The following is a 15,255-nucleotide window of genomic DNA, read 5'->3' on the forward strand; positions in this document are numbered from 1 at the left end:
TCATTATTTTTTGCATAATATGTGCAGTGCTGTATGATGGATCACCATGTAGTTCTACAGTGTACCTCCTTGTTTTGAAAACTCTGCAATTTAAAATGAACTACAAATTAATAGAAAAATGAATACAAGCTAAAACATGTCAGCCTGAATTAAAAGTTATGCATTTGAACTTTGTGTTCCATTATGACAGGGCTACAAAAGCACATAGTTGCTAGAAAATTATGTTCTAATTTAGTTATTTTACTTTTTTGTGAATTAACCATGCCTCCTGACTGTTCAACTGGCTTTTTTCCAAGGCCAGAGCAATAACAGTTGTCTTCTGTTTGGCTATTTGAGTTCAATGGCAGATGCGGCTGAGGAACTGGGTTATTTGCTTACATTTTTGCTATGTAGTCACACTTGTTGCCATGGCAGACAGCGTGTTTCTGTCAGCAATTTGGCCCAAGTGCAGCCTTGCTTGCATTTACTCTTAAAACTTATTGAACAGAACAAGATGGGACAGCTTGCTTGCCCCTGTGTTGTGAAGTGGTTAATACTCTGGAGGAGAATTCAGAATAATTGCATTAATGGCTTCAAACCCCTGCAATGTGGATAGTCCTTCAAAGGATTTTTGTACAGTCTGATTCCTTCAAAAGGTTTAGAAAGTTCAGGGACCATCAAGTTTTCCAGTAGGCCATAACAAGAAAGTGTACACATGGCAAGTACTCTGCAGTGTAGAAAACTGTTGACCTAGCCTAAAGAAAACAGAAAAAAGGTAACAACAAAATTAAACAAAGTCATAAATTTTTGATAAATCATTATGTGGGCCATGGTTCTCTAAAAAGTGTATTAGATTCTGTTTCTTTGTTTTCTTCAGCTAAATTTTCTGTACTTGTATTATGCTGAGTCTCTAAATTCAGATAGTTTATTTAAGATTTCTTGATTGTAAGAAATCTTGACTGAATTCAGTTAGACAATTGGTGTGTGGAAGATGTCTCCATTGAGTGTCTTTCTTTTTTATTGTTAACAAGTAACACTTTTATTTCCTGTTTTTTTTATTTTTAATAAAAAAGCATTCACTGGTACGTACAGTATACTATAGACATATAAACAATGTTGTATTTATGTAATGTGTCATATAACATCAAATATATTATTTTGACTAATTTATATAGTTTGAAAGATGGTGTTTGATTTTAGGCACAGATTATTTTGTTTCATCAGCACTTACTGTTTCTGTTTTTTGATGTCTATGTTATTTCCAAGGAAACTAAAAATTGCCATAATGACTTTGAACATTTGCTTTCAAATTATGACTTTATACTTTTCTGCACAATGTGAAGAAACAATAGTGTAAGGCCATCACAGAAGAATACCTCTGAAATTTAAGTGGCTTATCTTGTCACAGAGAGTCAGTGTTTGTTTTATTTTAATGTTTTTTTTTTTTTTTTATTTTCGGTGACATTTTTAAATCACAAAGTCTGTGTGCATGGTATAATGAAAATACACTCACAGTTATTCTCTTTCTTTATTATAGAGGATGAAAGCCCTAGACAACCTTATAACAGAGAAAGAAGAAACGCAATTGCAATGCAACCTCATTCAGGTGGCCAAACACTTGGAAAGATCAATGAAGAGCCTTCAACATCCACAGAAGATAGAAGTCCGTTGGTGAAAAAAGAGATACATGGATCCCTTTCCCACTTGGCTGAGCACTCTGTTCCCTATCGTGGCACACTATTCACAATGGACCCTAGAAATGGCTACATGGACCCCCATTATCGTGAGTGTTAATATTAATTAAAAAATTTAATTAATTTTTAGGAATTACATGTAGTCAGTAAATCTGCTCCAGAGTTCTGGATTTTTGCCTGACCACTGCTGTGATAGGGTTCAGCCAATGCAAACTTGAGCCATTTTAAGCAGTACTGTAACATAATTGAATGTCAATATTTACATATCATCTGTGGAATTCTATCATATTGCCTAAGTAAGGTGTATATATTAACAAATTCATATGATCTGTAATTTTATATAAATGAAAAAGGGAAAGAATTGATACAAAATTGATTAAAATGCCATCAAAAGTACTGGGCAGACTGCAAAAGAAGAAATAATACTGATCATACAGTTACAGGAAGTACTAATTGTAAGTGATACGTTTACTTGGTTTAAAATAAATTTTATTCAGAAACATTGTATTAATGTATCATTTTAAATTGTTTAATTCTGACTGAATATTTATGTAATAATAAAATCAGCACTACACACATCAATGAACTGAATTGAATAATAATATTGTCATTCTGAGTGGAACATCATAGGATGAAAAATGGATGAATAATAATAGATATGTATTTGGTTAATGCATTTTTACATTCATATATTCTGCTCAGAATTTAGGTTTAATTTTGTTTTGTGAGTGTTTATTGCACAACATGGATATACAGTTTTCAGGTAGGGAAGAAGCTAAAGTGATCTTTTTCTCTTTACTTTCCAAAGTTAGTGATAGATGCTTGGGATACCCTCTATTGTAATGTTGCAAGTTTTGTAAGAAAGAAAGTAAGCTTTATTTCTTTAGAAATCTTCACTAGTTGTGTGTATTAGTTGGCATATTTTAAGAAGACATATTGGGAATTTAGGAATTATCTTGTTTAATTTAAAAATGTTTCCCTCTCAGTTAAGGACTGAACACATTATTGAGTAAGAATCCTTTGCAGTACTGCTGGTGTTTTAATTTTCATTTTATTATATATATGTAGAACCTCAGAGTAAATTATCATAACACAACTAATCAATGTACTGTTGTTGTTGAAAATCAGTTTCTAGAAAGAATAATAGACAATGTTAATACTTTAGTTAGAATGCAACAAAGATTTTTTGATATATTACTCAGTAACATTTGTAGAGAAAAGCCAAGCAAAATGACACCTTTTATTGGCTAACTAAAAAGATTACAATATGCAAGCTTTCGAGGCAACTCAGACCCCTTCTTCAGGCAAGATGTAATCTAGTACCATAGTACTTCAGTAACATTTGAAATATAACCCTGTGTGTGTGTGTGTAGTATAAGCCATATACATTGTGAGAATAAAAGCAACATGAATTAATTCTACACTATAAAGTAAATAAAAAGAAACTTTAAATAGAAAAGTTTCATGTTCATGTATTTTGGCCTCTCCCACCGTATATGCATATGCAGCAGATACCAGCTAAGCTCAATTATTAACATCATTCATCAAATGCTTATCTCAATCTGTAATTTAATTGGGCAGTTAGCCTTTCTGGAGAAGATGTCCTTTGTAGACTACAGCATTAACATGTTAACCCAAAATAAAGAATAGGTTCAGCTGTAAGCAATGATCTTTTATTCACAATTAGTATATCATGTGCATTGAAAATCTATTGTGTTTTACATGAAACATGAATACTGATTTAAATTAGCAGCTATAATTCTGAATTAGTACAGGACGACGAGTACAAATGCTGTGCAAATAAACATACTGTTTTTTACAGTATATTCTAATAGGGAGGTTGAGCAAAGAAAGAAAGTTAGGTTTATGACCTATAATGCTTAGATTCCTAGGATTTTCTCTTTTTTTCTCAGGTAGTTTGGATGTATCAACATAGATTGAGAGATAGATAGAACTTTATTAATAACCCAAATGAATGTTAAAAGGTGACAAAAGTTATAAGCCAGATGACTGATAAGAGAAGTCACTTGATTAGTGCATACTTTTTCAGCAAAGTTGGTGAGAGAGATAAAAGCTAATTTAATTCCTTCATCAACTGCCTGGCAGAAAATGGGAATACTCATGCACCATAGTTGAGATCAAAGTGCCTCGATAACTTTGTGATGAACAGCTAATTTCTTTTTTCTTCCTAATATGATTAGCAATAAGAAAGGGAAAAGGAAAAAAGAGGTTATTGTTTTTTTTTTCTTTTTTTACTTTTACTATAACTAGCCTGGAAGGTTCATTGTCTGCTTAAAGTAAATTAAACGATTTCTCAGAGTTAAATGTAAGTGGATGTTTTATCATTTGCCTACTATAAACATTTTAATAAATGGTGTTTTTTCATTGCTTGATCTTTTTTGGGGTTGGATATTGTGTTGAGGTTCCTGTGTATAAAATGGCCTAAATCCCTATACAAACTTCCGACTACGCTTAAGCATTGTCCCTAATTAAACACTCCATTTTTGGTAAATGTTTCAAGTATGATAACTTATTCAAGGTAAAAACTTTTCTCTAAGGCTTCTTTAATGTTTGTAGCAATACATGTCCAAGAACCAAAATGCACATACCCATAATTAATTTTGGTTTTGTTTACTTTATTAATTAAAAACTTTGTTTCGTTAATTACTTAATCAAAGAGCCTTGTCCTTTTCTCAGTTTATACAGTTTTCTTTCTCATGCCCCTCTTTTATTTTTCTTATTTGCACATCTACAGTTACCCATAGTTAGAGGGTGTAGATTAAGGTTCCAGTGGTTGCAGTTAACAGTTTTAATTTCTTCCAATTAGTTGAATGAGTGGCTTAAAAGTTTATTCTTATATCCCTTAATTTATGGGACATATGGTGTCTGTTATAGCCGATATGTGGGAGAGTCTGTCACTTCTTCAGCTAAGTGTAAGAGTACTTATTGTTGTATCTTGTGTTTTAAAGTTAAGTAAATTATGTTCAAGACAGTGTTTAACATTCAGTTTATTACTTCTTTTTTTTTATGACATTTTAGCCACAAATTGAATTCAGATAGCTATTCCTTCAAACTAGGTAACTGGCATCTGCCATAGAAATACAGATAACCCCATGTTACATCCATAATTGTATCTCTAGACATACACTTTTCTCAGTGTTATCAAAAGAATACTTTTAAATCAAATTAAACTGGTATTCTGCCATGTATACATGTAGTACCTGCACAAGGTAATGCATCAACACAGCTCATACTGCAGCTACAAATGTTGTTCGGTGATTCTTTGATTTAATATTTTGTTTAAGTAATGTATAGCAGGTATCAAAAATAATGTATGATATCTAAACACATTAAATAATACAAGCACATACATTTAATTTAAAATGAACTTTGAATGAACTAGGTAAACCAAATTGTATGTTAATGAAGAGGCATTTTGCTTAGTTACTTTAGAAAGCTGGTTTCTTGAATAGAAAGGGTAGTGGCCTTTCTTATAAAGGGCTGTGTTAAATCATGCAACTCTACAAAATAACACATGGGACTGTTTTCATCCTTTGAAACATTGATGCCTATTAATTAGCTGAGAAGCTAATGCTGGTGACATTTATTGTTATTTTTTCTAACAGAAGAATTTTGTTGTGTCTTAAGAATAAAATGTGTGGTTAATGTTGAACACAGCTAACAAATGTTGTCAGCAAGTTGACTTATTTGCTTTTAGTAATATTCAATTTATCAGGATAACTTAAATAATAAGAGGCAAAACTTGAATGTTGCTTTTAATTTAACCTCTTCATTCATTTAATTAACTTTATACATCTTAAGCAGACAAGCTTTGTGCTTATGTTTTATTAAGTTAAATACAAAGCTGCTGTGATGCATTGCTGTGCATCTTTTCCCACACAACCCAAACACAGCAGATCCAGGAAGCTTGAGGCGCAAAGAGAATGACCTTTACACTAACAAATGCTATTCTGACCCCTTGTGTCACCTCTTAAATCTGTCACAGGTGTTAGCCTTGCCATTTGGTGAACTGCAGAGTTTGCAAAGAAAGCAGTTAAAAGTCCTGGCAAGGGCAATTCTTTATTCTGGGCTGTCAGTGTTTAATGTGGCTAATATACCAACACCTGGAGCCATTAGCACCTGGCTGTCAACTTGGTAACATAGCACTTCCTAGCAGAGTTCACACTAACTTGTATAGCACATTAATCTGTTTATTTACTTTGCATGTGCAAATGTTTTTGAAGTGTTTTTGTTTTAAATAAAAAGAGTATATTGCTTAACAGTGGATGTGAACAGTTTTAGTGCTTCACCTTTTCATATTTTGAATTATACAATTATATCTTTTAGACAAACACTCTTCTGCACCACAGTTTCCTACAGGTTGCTTTTATATACATTTTTTGAGCAGGCTTTAGCACACTACTTTTCCTCATATTTTTTGCAACTGAATAGCCTGAATGATTTTGTTCATTAAAAGTAACAGTTTGCTTCAAGCATAACTTGAAACTTAACATTATTTTCTTCTTGCAGAATAATGTTTTACCTATGAGCACACCAATTAGTGTGTCATCTTTAATTTTTTGTGTGTTTGTGTGTGGGAGAAAGAGCAAGCAAGCGATGTTGTACACTGAAAAAGTATTGAATATGCACAAAGCACTAGCTTGTCTGGACTTTACATCAATGCTCCATTGCACTAGTGCTAAGAATTGTTATTATTTATTACTGTCAGCGTGAAATCCATTTGCATTTTTTTTCGACGGACACATGGAAAGAACATGTAAAATTCATTAAAACATTGCCAGGCAATAACGCAAAGACAGGAGATGTGAGATGGTTGTGTTCACTGTCCTGATCAGTAATAAAGGTAAAGGCAGACACTTTGCATGTTTTTTTTTTTGTCAATTAATTACCAAGATTCATTTTAAATGCAGTTTTAGTACATAGCTTGGGATCAGGTTACAGAATTGTCCTCGTACCTCTATGAAGCCTATAGGCCATATGTTGAAGATTTTCGTGTACAGCATATACCACACCGGACATAAACATGAGTCATCATAAAAAAGTTCATTAAAAGTGCTTTGAAGCTTGCGAACTTAATCCTTAATCCATTCAAGTACAAAAGCCAAGGTTGTCAACTAAAAACAATTGAGTTTCATCTCTTGTTTTACCTTGTGGGAATTCAACACAATTTGTCTGTTCTTCTCCTCCCTTTTAACTTAAGGATTCATGAGCACAACAGGCAAGCATGGCTTAGTCATTATTAGATGAAGATCCTCTTGTGCCTTTATTGCTACAGTGTTGGAAGAACTCAGCAACTTGACACCATTCTTATACAAATGATTCATTTCTATCTTGTTGTTAACTGAAAACATTCAAGTGCTCAAGGAAAGTCAAAAGAAAGTGCTCTGCACTCCTTGAAGAGTAAAGCAAGACTACTTGAAACTCTCATCTCCTTCATTATCATTAGGAACTCAGGCCTGTTGGCATTTAACTCTATTGCAGACCAATTGCTGAATAAAGCAACTGAGAAATAACAAAAAGGGGAGACGCTATTCTTCTTGAAAAAGCTCATACTACTGTCCTGTTAGCAGACTTTCTAGTGAGCGGTCTTTGTTGTAGTTTATTATGTTGTTAATGGGGAAAAAATGCATGAGATTAATTTGGTAATAGGGTACTGCCTACTGGTTTACAAAACACAAACCTTTTACTCAATTGCCACCATTTGGTTTGACAAATTAGGATACCAGTTATATGTCAAGTACTTTAGACGGTTTAAAAATCAGTTTTTTGGGGGGGCAGTATGCTTAAAAACTAGTTTATAATGGCATACAAATTGCTTAACAATGTGAATTCATTTACATAGGAAAAAACCTTTATTTGATCCATTGAACAAATGGTGCATATTTCTACTTCTGGAGGTCATAGTGGTACAAGTACCCAGTCTAATCACAGTCTGTGTGCAGTGTGTTGAAGCATTTCGACTGGCATTCCATTTTCTTTTAAATTGGTCTGAGTGGAGCAAGTGTGAATGTATTCTGCATTGTACTGCAATACTGTGTTCAGGACCAGTTCTACCCTTGTGGTCAATGTTGCTAGAATGATTCCTGATTTGTAAAAACACTTTAATAAATAGAGTGGGTTTATACTTTGGGGTCACATTGAAGGCATTATAAAGAATCCAAGAGGTTTAATGGGCCATTTTCATCAATTTTCATACCTATTTAATACAAGGGTTGTGAAGAGCCTGTCCCAGCAACACTGGGTACAGGTCGTTTCATCTCAAGCTATCCAGATTTACTCAATGATTGCTGCCTGTGCCTCCTCTTAGTGCAAGTGGAAGTCAGTTTAAGAAGCATGTAGCGATTAGCATGGCTCGGGGAACACTTAACACATAGCATTTAATGTGCTACATAACTTATGACGTGGTTTGAGAAAATCTACTAATTTAAATATTCATTGTAAGATGAAGTTTAGTTTACAATGTTCTACTTTAGGACAAATTACGAGAATAAATTCAACATGTCGACTTAAATCTCGACGTAAGTGTCGAGATTAAAGTGATAATGTCGAGAATAAAGTCAACATGTTGCCACACTATTACACAGTACCCAGGTACATTACACAGTATTGAAAAAAAAATAAAACAAGTACAACTTGGCTTGCGGCATTATCCAGTAGTATAGAAACAGTATTCACACATTTGAACATAATTGTCCACATCCAACCTTTTAAAACCAAAGTATCTCCAGACAGCAGACACGGCTCCTTTTTCTGGCAAAAGTTCTTCTGTGTTATCATGTTGAATTTTATCGTCTGCTACAGCTTCAGTTTCGGAATGTTCACTGTTCTTTTTCACTGTTCAATACCTCCACTAATGCATGCACTCCATTGCATGTGAGTTTAGTGGTGCAGCAGTGAAAAAGGTCCCCCCCCTTAAACAGTTTCCCACTGCGCTACATTCCGAACGTTGTTTAGGCTGTTTAAACTGATGTTACGGTATAAGAAAAATCCATATCATAACAAAAATAAAAAATGGTTTTTTGGTATACCGCCCAACACTATGTTATAGTAAAAACAAAAGAAAGGCTTTTCGTTGAGAATAGGTTATTAGTTGTTTGGTTACTTGGAGATTCAATATAGTGTCGTACATGGCTGGGGGTCAGACCCGGCCGGGATGCCTGGAAGGACTAGGTGGTGGCATATTTGGCCTCTGGGCTACGAGGGGGCAACTGCCCTGGAGTAGAAGAGGCCCATGGAAGGAGAGCAGGGAGGCTCAAGACCATTGGGGCCTCTGGCCACCGCCAGGGGGCGCCCTGAGCCTCATGGAGCCTGGGACTTATTTACTTCCGCCACACCAATGGAGGTCGATCCTTCCAGGGTCACCCGGAGTGCTTCCGGGTGCTCTCCTGATGCTTCCGCCACATCAGGACGTGACGTCATGGAGAGCACCTGGAGCTCATCCGGGTGAGGATAAATGGGGCCGCCTCCCTCCTGTCATGGAGCTGGAGTTGGGAGCAGGAGCAGGACGAAGCTCCTGGAGAGAGTGTACAGGTGGCCCAGGGACAAAACGAGAGAAGGCCCAGGAGAAGAGAGACTGGGGCTAGACGCATTGTGGGACTTGTGCGGGACAGACTTGTGTGTTGTGGAGAAGAGAAATAAAGGTCTTGTGGATTAAGATGTGGTTTCCGACTGGTGGTGTCCGGGCAATTATCACAATAGTTAAAGATAGTGTATTAAAGTAGTTAAAGATAGTGTATTAAAGTTAAAGATTGGATAAGTGACTAAATGTGATTTCATTTTTGCATACATTAAATTCATTACAAATCAGTATTTTTTCTGCCAACTGTGCATGGTTTGCATGCCACTGCCAGAAAACTTGCTCCCCTTGTTGTATTTCTAAATAAAGAAAAAAATACATTTACCAAACTTATATGAGAGCATATTTTTATTATTTTTTAAATATATTTAAGCTTGCATAATAGTTTGGCAGCATAAATATAAAGAATCATGTTTAAAAAAAGAAAGGATAAAGCCCTGAGGAAAAACATGCCTGTTCCTGGCGGGCGTCCTGTTTTGACATTAAGCTCATATATAAAAAGCAAAACACAGCTTTATTGAATTAAACAGTTTGAACATAAAATCTGTTTAAATTATTTATTTATTTTTGCAAGCTGGCAAGTTATAAAACTTAGAGCAACTATCCAAATACTGTAAAATAGGTTATTAAAGTTTGGCTAGAAAATAGAGAAAGCTAGTATGAAGGGCCTTTTTTACTTTGTTATTTTGAGAAATTGTTGAGCTTCATTAAGTAGAAAGTTAACACTTCCTCAGTATACACAAAAAGTAGCATTTTTGGGGGGTTTGCCCTAAAACTAGGGGACAATGTTTAAATACTGAAATTCATTCTGCTTCTGAAGCCCAATTTTTGTTTAATTTGGTTATGATTTACTGTGATCTTAATTCCCTTGGATTTTAAAAGGATTAGCACCTCTGCCATCCGCATTTGAATTTATTAGTATGTATTGTTTACAAGATGCAGCTAAAGAATGTTAATAATTAAATGCTCTTTGGAGCAGGGTTGTCTTCCATTGTGAGAGCAAAGTATCACCATGTATCAGAGTTCCCTGCGCTCCATGTTGCAAATCTACTCAGGAGAGGGAGAATGTAACAGACCAGAAAATGAAGAAAGACATAAAAGAATCAGAGCTCAAGGAGGTCAGATCCATCACAGGCTTAGTATTGCCTTCAAAGATGCCTGGGACAGGTGGCAGTTCAAGACAATCAGAGAAGCAGCATCCGCAAGTGCCGAGATAAGGGATTCCTGCCGAATCCCACTATCTAGTCCCAGTTCCCTTTGATGTAGCTCAGCTAAAGGAGACTTCTGGGAGCAGACTGTACTTCTTCAATCACAGGCTGCTGCTGTTGAGCCCTTTAAGGTCTCATTACAGTGGTCCTTGAGGATTAATCCTCTTTAAGGTTTACATGGGATGGTTTTGTCTATTGGCCCCGACCAGGGACCTTGGTACCACGGCCGTGAAATATGACATGGCTTTTGTTTTCTAGATTGAATTTATTTTGTTTTATTTATTTATTTTTAACAGAAAGGGATCAGTGATGGGAATGTGAGCTGATTTTGTGAATTGTTCTTTTCTTCTGTATCATTGTAGAGCCAGACAGTTGTGAAAATTGATTAAAAAAAGAAATAAAAATTATTTAACACTAAGTCATTGAGACAATACAGGGAAAGGGAAAATTCTATGTGCACACTTAATATATCACTGATAGAGTTACTGTAATATTCTACAGGCACCTCCATTTATTTTGATAATACCTTTTCTGAAAGTGCTTTTCAGTATATGGTCATATTAAGTGAATTCTCTTGTCACCGTTTGCCAGTCTCCCTGACTATACAGGTCAGGAACACACCCTGGGTGGGACACTGTTCATTTATGAGAGGACAGTCACTTGTAAAAGACCAATTTTGTGGTCACCCATCAGCTTGGCTGTAAAGGAACTCATTGAGAATATACAGTATAAACTTTGCGCAGATTGCATCCCATCCATTGAAGAATCAAACTGGAGTCCAAGCATCATGATTTGCCAATGCTGCTTTTACAATTTTATTTCCAAATGGGAAGGACACCTAAATTATCTGTAATAATTTATTAAATAATTCAAATAAAGAACATTGAACTCATAAAAAGAAGGTAGTCTGATATAATAGTAAAATGAATAACTGTCAGCAATACAAAATAAGACAAGAAGAAATAAATAAACAAAACAATAATAAATTCAAATAAGTAATCCAAAAGAAGTAGGAAGCATAACAGAAGGCAAGACCTTAAATCTTTATTAAACAAAAATAAGTATAAATTTGTTTGAAACAGAAAGTCTCATAAGAAACAGGAGTGAGGTTAAATTCCTTTTGAATTTCAGAGAGAAAGTGCACTAAAGTGTGTCAGGGTCTTTTATTTTGAATATTTTTTGTATCTGTTGGGAACTTTACACCCTAAGGAATCCATTGGCGCCATTTAGATATTGAAATATACTTATGGTTTTGATTTTGAGTTTTGATTTGCGCTTTATATTGTCTCAGTTTTAATCGAACTATTGTTGATTCCTGTTGCTAGGCCAAACCGTGAGTGTGTCCTCATAAGTCTGTCAATCCTGTCAGACTTGTCAATCAAAACACAATGGAATAAAAGGTCATCTGAAGGGTATAATTCCTCATCCGACTACACAGATTCCAAAACTCTTCAACTCTTTTTTGGTTAGCAGGATCCTTTTTTAGTCCTGTCAGGTGGCTGCAGCACCAGAATGGACAACTCCAAATGTTATCTCATCCCTACAAAATTAGGACGATACAGTATTTGAAATAAGAGAATGGGAAAAACTAAAAATACAAATATATAGTGTGAACTAGTGTGAACAGGACAACGGTTAGGCCTCAGGAAAAATGAATAATACAAAATGAATGTACACAAGGGCAAGACACCAATGCTGCCTGCTCTTTCAACATAACCACACACCTTTTTCACTTTTTATAACACAGTGCACCTCTTCAGCAAGTGTAATGCAAAGCAGTTGTGCCATGGTTTTTCTTCATATGAAATGAGCACAAATCTCATTTTGATTGAACAGAGACAATTGAGATAACTCATTTTGCTTTCACTTAAACATCAATAACATTATATCAAGCTAGAACTAATTATTTTAGTCAAAAAATCATAATTTTATTGCACATAGTGCATTTCATAGAAAAAGACAACAAAGTCAATTTATAGTAGTAATCAAATTAATTTACAAATTAATTCAATACTGCAAAAATCTTGGCTTCAAACCACACGATAAAACAATGCATTGAATATATACTGTATAGAAACTGAATTAAGCTAATATTTAATAAACAGCATTGTAAAATCATCATTAGTACAGTACATAATTAAATCTTTTACATTAAATATATTCAGTCACATCCATAAGTTTTTGGACAGTGCCACAATTTTCATAATTTTGGCTCTGATACCACCACAGTGGATTTGAAACATAGCAATCAAAATGTAACTGAAGTATAGACTTTCAGCTTTAATTCAGAGGTTTAACAAATATATTGTATGAGCTGTTTAGAAAAGACAGACATTTTTATTCATGGTCCCCCTGTTTTCAAGGACTCAAAAATATTTGGACAATGTAATATAATCATAAATATAATGATCATTTTCTATATTTGGTTGAAAATTCTTCACAGTCAATGATTATGTGAAGTTTGGAATCCGTGCTATCTCTAAGTACTGTGTTTCCACCTTAGTGATGCTTTGCCAGGCCTTTACCACAGCTACCTACAGGTGCTGCTTGTTTGTTTGACTTTCTGCCTTCATCTTCAGCAAGTGAAATACATGGCCAGCTGGGTTTGAGGTCACTTGACTGACTTGGCCATTGAAGAATATTTCCAGTTCTTTGCCTTGAAAAGCAAGTTTGCTTTTGCATTTTGTTTTGGCACATTGTGAATTTGTACTGTGACACGTCATCCTATCAGTTTTGCAGCATTTTGCTGAATTTGAAGATAGTGTAGCCCTATACACTTCAGAATTTGTCCTGCTACTTCTGCAAGCAGTCATATCATCAATAAACACCAATGACTAACTTCACAGTCATGCATGATCATGCCATAAAAATGTCACCACCATGTTCACAGATGATGTAGTATTCAATGGATCATGAGCCATTTCTTGTCTTCTCCATACTCTCCTCTTTCCAACATTATAGCGATCTTAGTTTCCTTTGTCCAAAGAAAATCATTCCAGAACTGGACAGACGTTTAAAAACGTTTTCTGGCAAAGTTTAATCTATTCTTCCTATGCTTGAGATTTGCACCATGTGATAAAAATGCTGTCATTACTTTCATGAAATCTTCTCTTGATTGTAGACTTTGGCAGTGGCAGAATCAGAAGATCTGAATTATTTACAGGCTTACAGTGAATGAGAGCACAATATAGGGATGTCAGTGTCTCTTGGATTGTATAGCTTTGTATCAAAAAAAAATTAAGGGTAATTTTAAATTAGCCAGGAATTCAGGAAAATCTGCCCAGCTGGTATAATGTGGTTTTGGGTTTGGTTTGAGTCAAAAGGTTGTAGCAGTTTGTCATAATTTGTCAGTAGTTTATAAACAAAGAGAAAAAAAAAGAATTGTAATCCAAACAAAAAATTAATGAAGGCCTTTTCTTTATTTGTTATGGAGAGGTAGAGCTTGGTTTTTGGCAATGTTTAACTGAATGGTGAGAGAAAAAAGTGATGGTACCAAGAATGTTGATTAAAAATTAAAGCCATTGGTATAGCAGTCGTTAGTGCTTTTGTTAGAAAACTACTTGGTATACTCATTCTCTAAGTGGAGTCTGAACATTTTACGCATATGTATGTACATTTTCTGCAAGTACTTTATTATACTTATACATTCCACAGATGTATATACTAGGGTAACTGGTTACTAAATTGACATGCTTGTAGAGAATTTGTGCTTGTGGCTGAGTGTGACATGTGATTGACTGGTTGTTTAATGTTTTGAGCCTAGTGCTTCCAGGATTGCCTAATAACACATAAGACAATTGGACAAAGCTGTTGTTGATCAAGACAGATCATTTTATTTAAATATATGTGCAGTAAGAAGGAAAAGTACATACTGAAACATGCTTTTTACTCTTTTTGTATCTGAATATCAAGCAAAACTGTTCTGTGGAGGAAGGAATGCATTTAATGACTGTATATATGTGTGAAGTGGAAAGTTGTGGTCTGCTTTGAATTAGACCTATAACCTGAGACACTATTAATAATTACATTTATAGGAATTACCTTTTACCGTACAATAAAGTGTTTTAATAACTAAAATATATTATTTGAAAGGGAATTGAAATCTTTAAAGGCACATATTCACAAGAGGAGAATTTAGGATTAAGAGCATAAAGAAGTGAATTTACTGTCTCAAACAGCATGTCCCTATGAAGCTGTAGAAATATCTTTTGACCAATACTACCATCAACAAAAGGTGTTTTTTTTTTTGTCCTGTTTAGTACTTGTTTCTGCACATTCGACAGTTATCTATACATCTGTCCATCTATTTGTTTTCAAGCACAATTAGTTCTGTTCAGTGTGTTGATGGGATCAGGATCAATCCTGGAGTTAGGCTTAAGGAATCAGCAGCAAGTAAACAAATACAATGCTGACATAGTGCATAGTTTATAATTAATAAATAGAATTAAATTGTGTTTTTTGCATGGATGGTGAGCTGGTGATTTGTTTGATGATACTTCCTTGAAAATATTTAATTAAAGCCTTAGATTCTTTTCAAGGTTCCTATATTCATATGTACATTCAAATATACAGTGGATTTTTTTGCCTTAATACTGAAGGTAGTAAGAGGTTCTATGGTCATGTCCCAGTGTGGTAGTTCACCTGTGGTAGACTTTGCACAAACCTTCTATGTCGTGTTCTTTTAATCACCCAAAAGCATTTCTTTGTGTCTTTCATCATGAAAACTTTCCCTTTCTTAAAAAAGAAACAACAACGTGTATGTTTTTGTAACTGAGCA

General features: G+C 34.7%; 1 protein-coding gene across 1 annotated transcript in view; it reads left to right on the plus strand.

The window, feature by feature from the left end:
• Positions 1 to 15,255, plus strand: part of gli3 (GLI family zinc finger 3) — a 352,191-nt gene that overhangs the window by 119,675 nt on the left and 217,261 nt on the right. Inside the window, exon 3 of the mRNA XM_051928834.1 lies at positions 1,517 to 1,762. Within this exon, the coding sequence (XP_051784794.1) occupies positions 1,517 to 1,762 (246 nt within the window). The remainder of the gene's footprint in view (positions 1 to 1,516; positions 1,763 to 15,255) is intronic.

The sequence above is a fragment of the Erpetoichthys calabaricus genome, chromosome 6 (assembly GCF_900747795.2).
Source record: "Erpetoichthys calabaricus chromosome 6, fErpCal1.3, whole genome shotgun sequence".
Classification (NCBI taxonomy): Eukaryota; Metazoa; Chordata; class Cladistia; order Polypteriformes; family Polypteridae; genus Erpetoichthys; species Erpetoichthys calabaricus.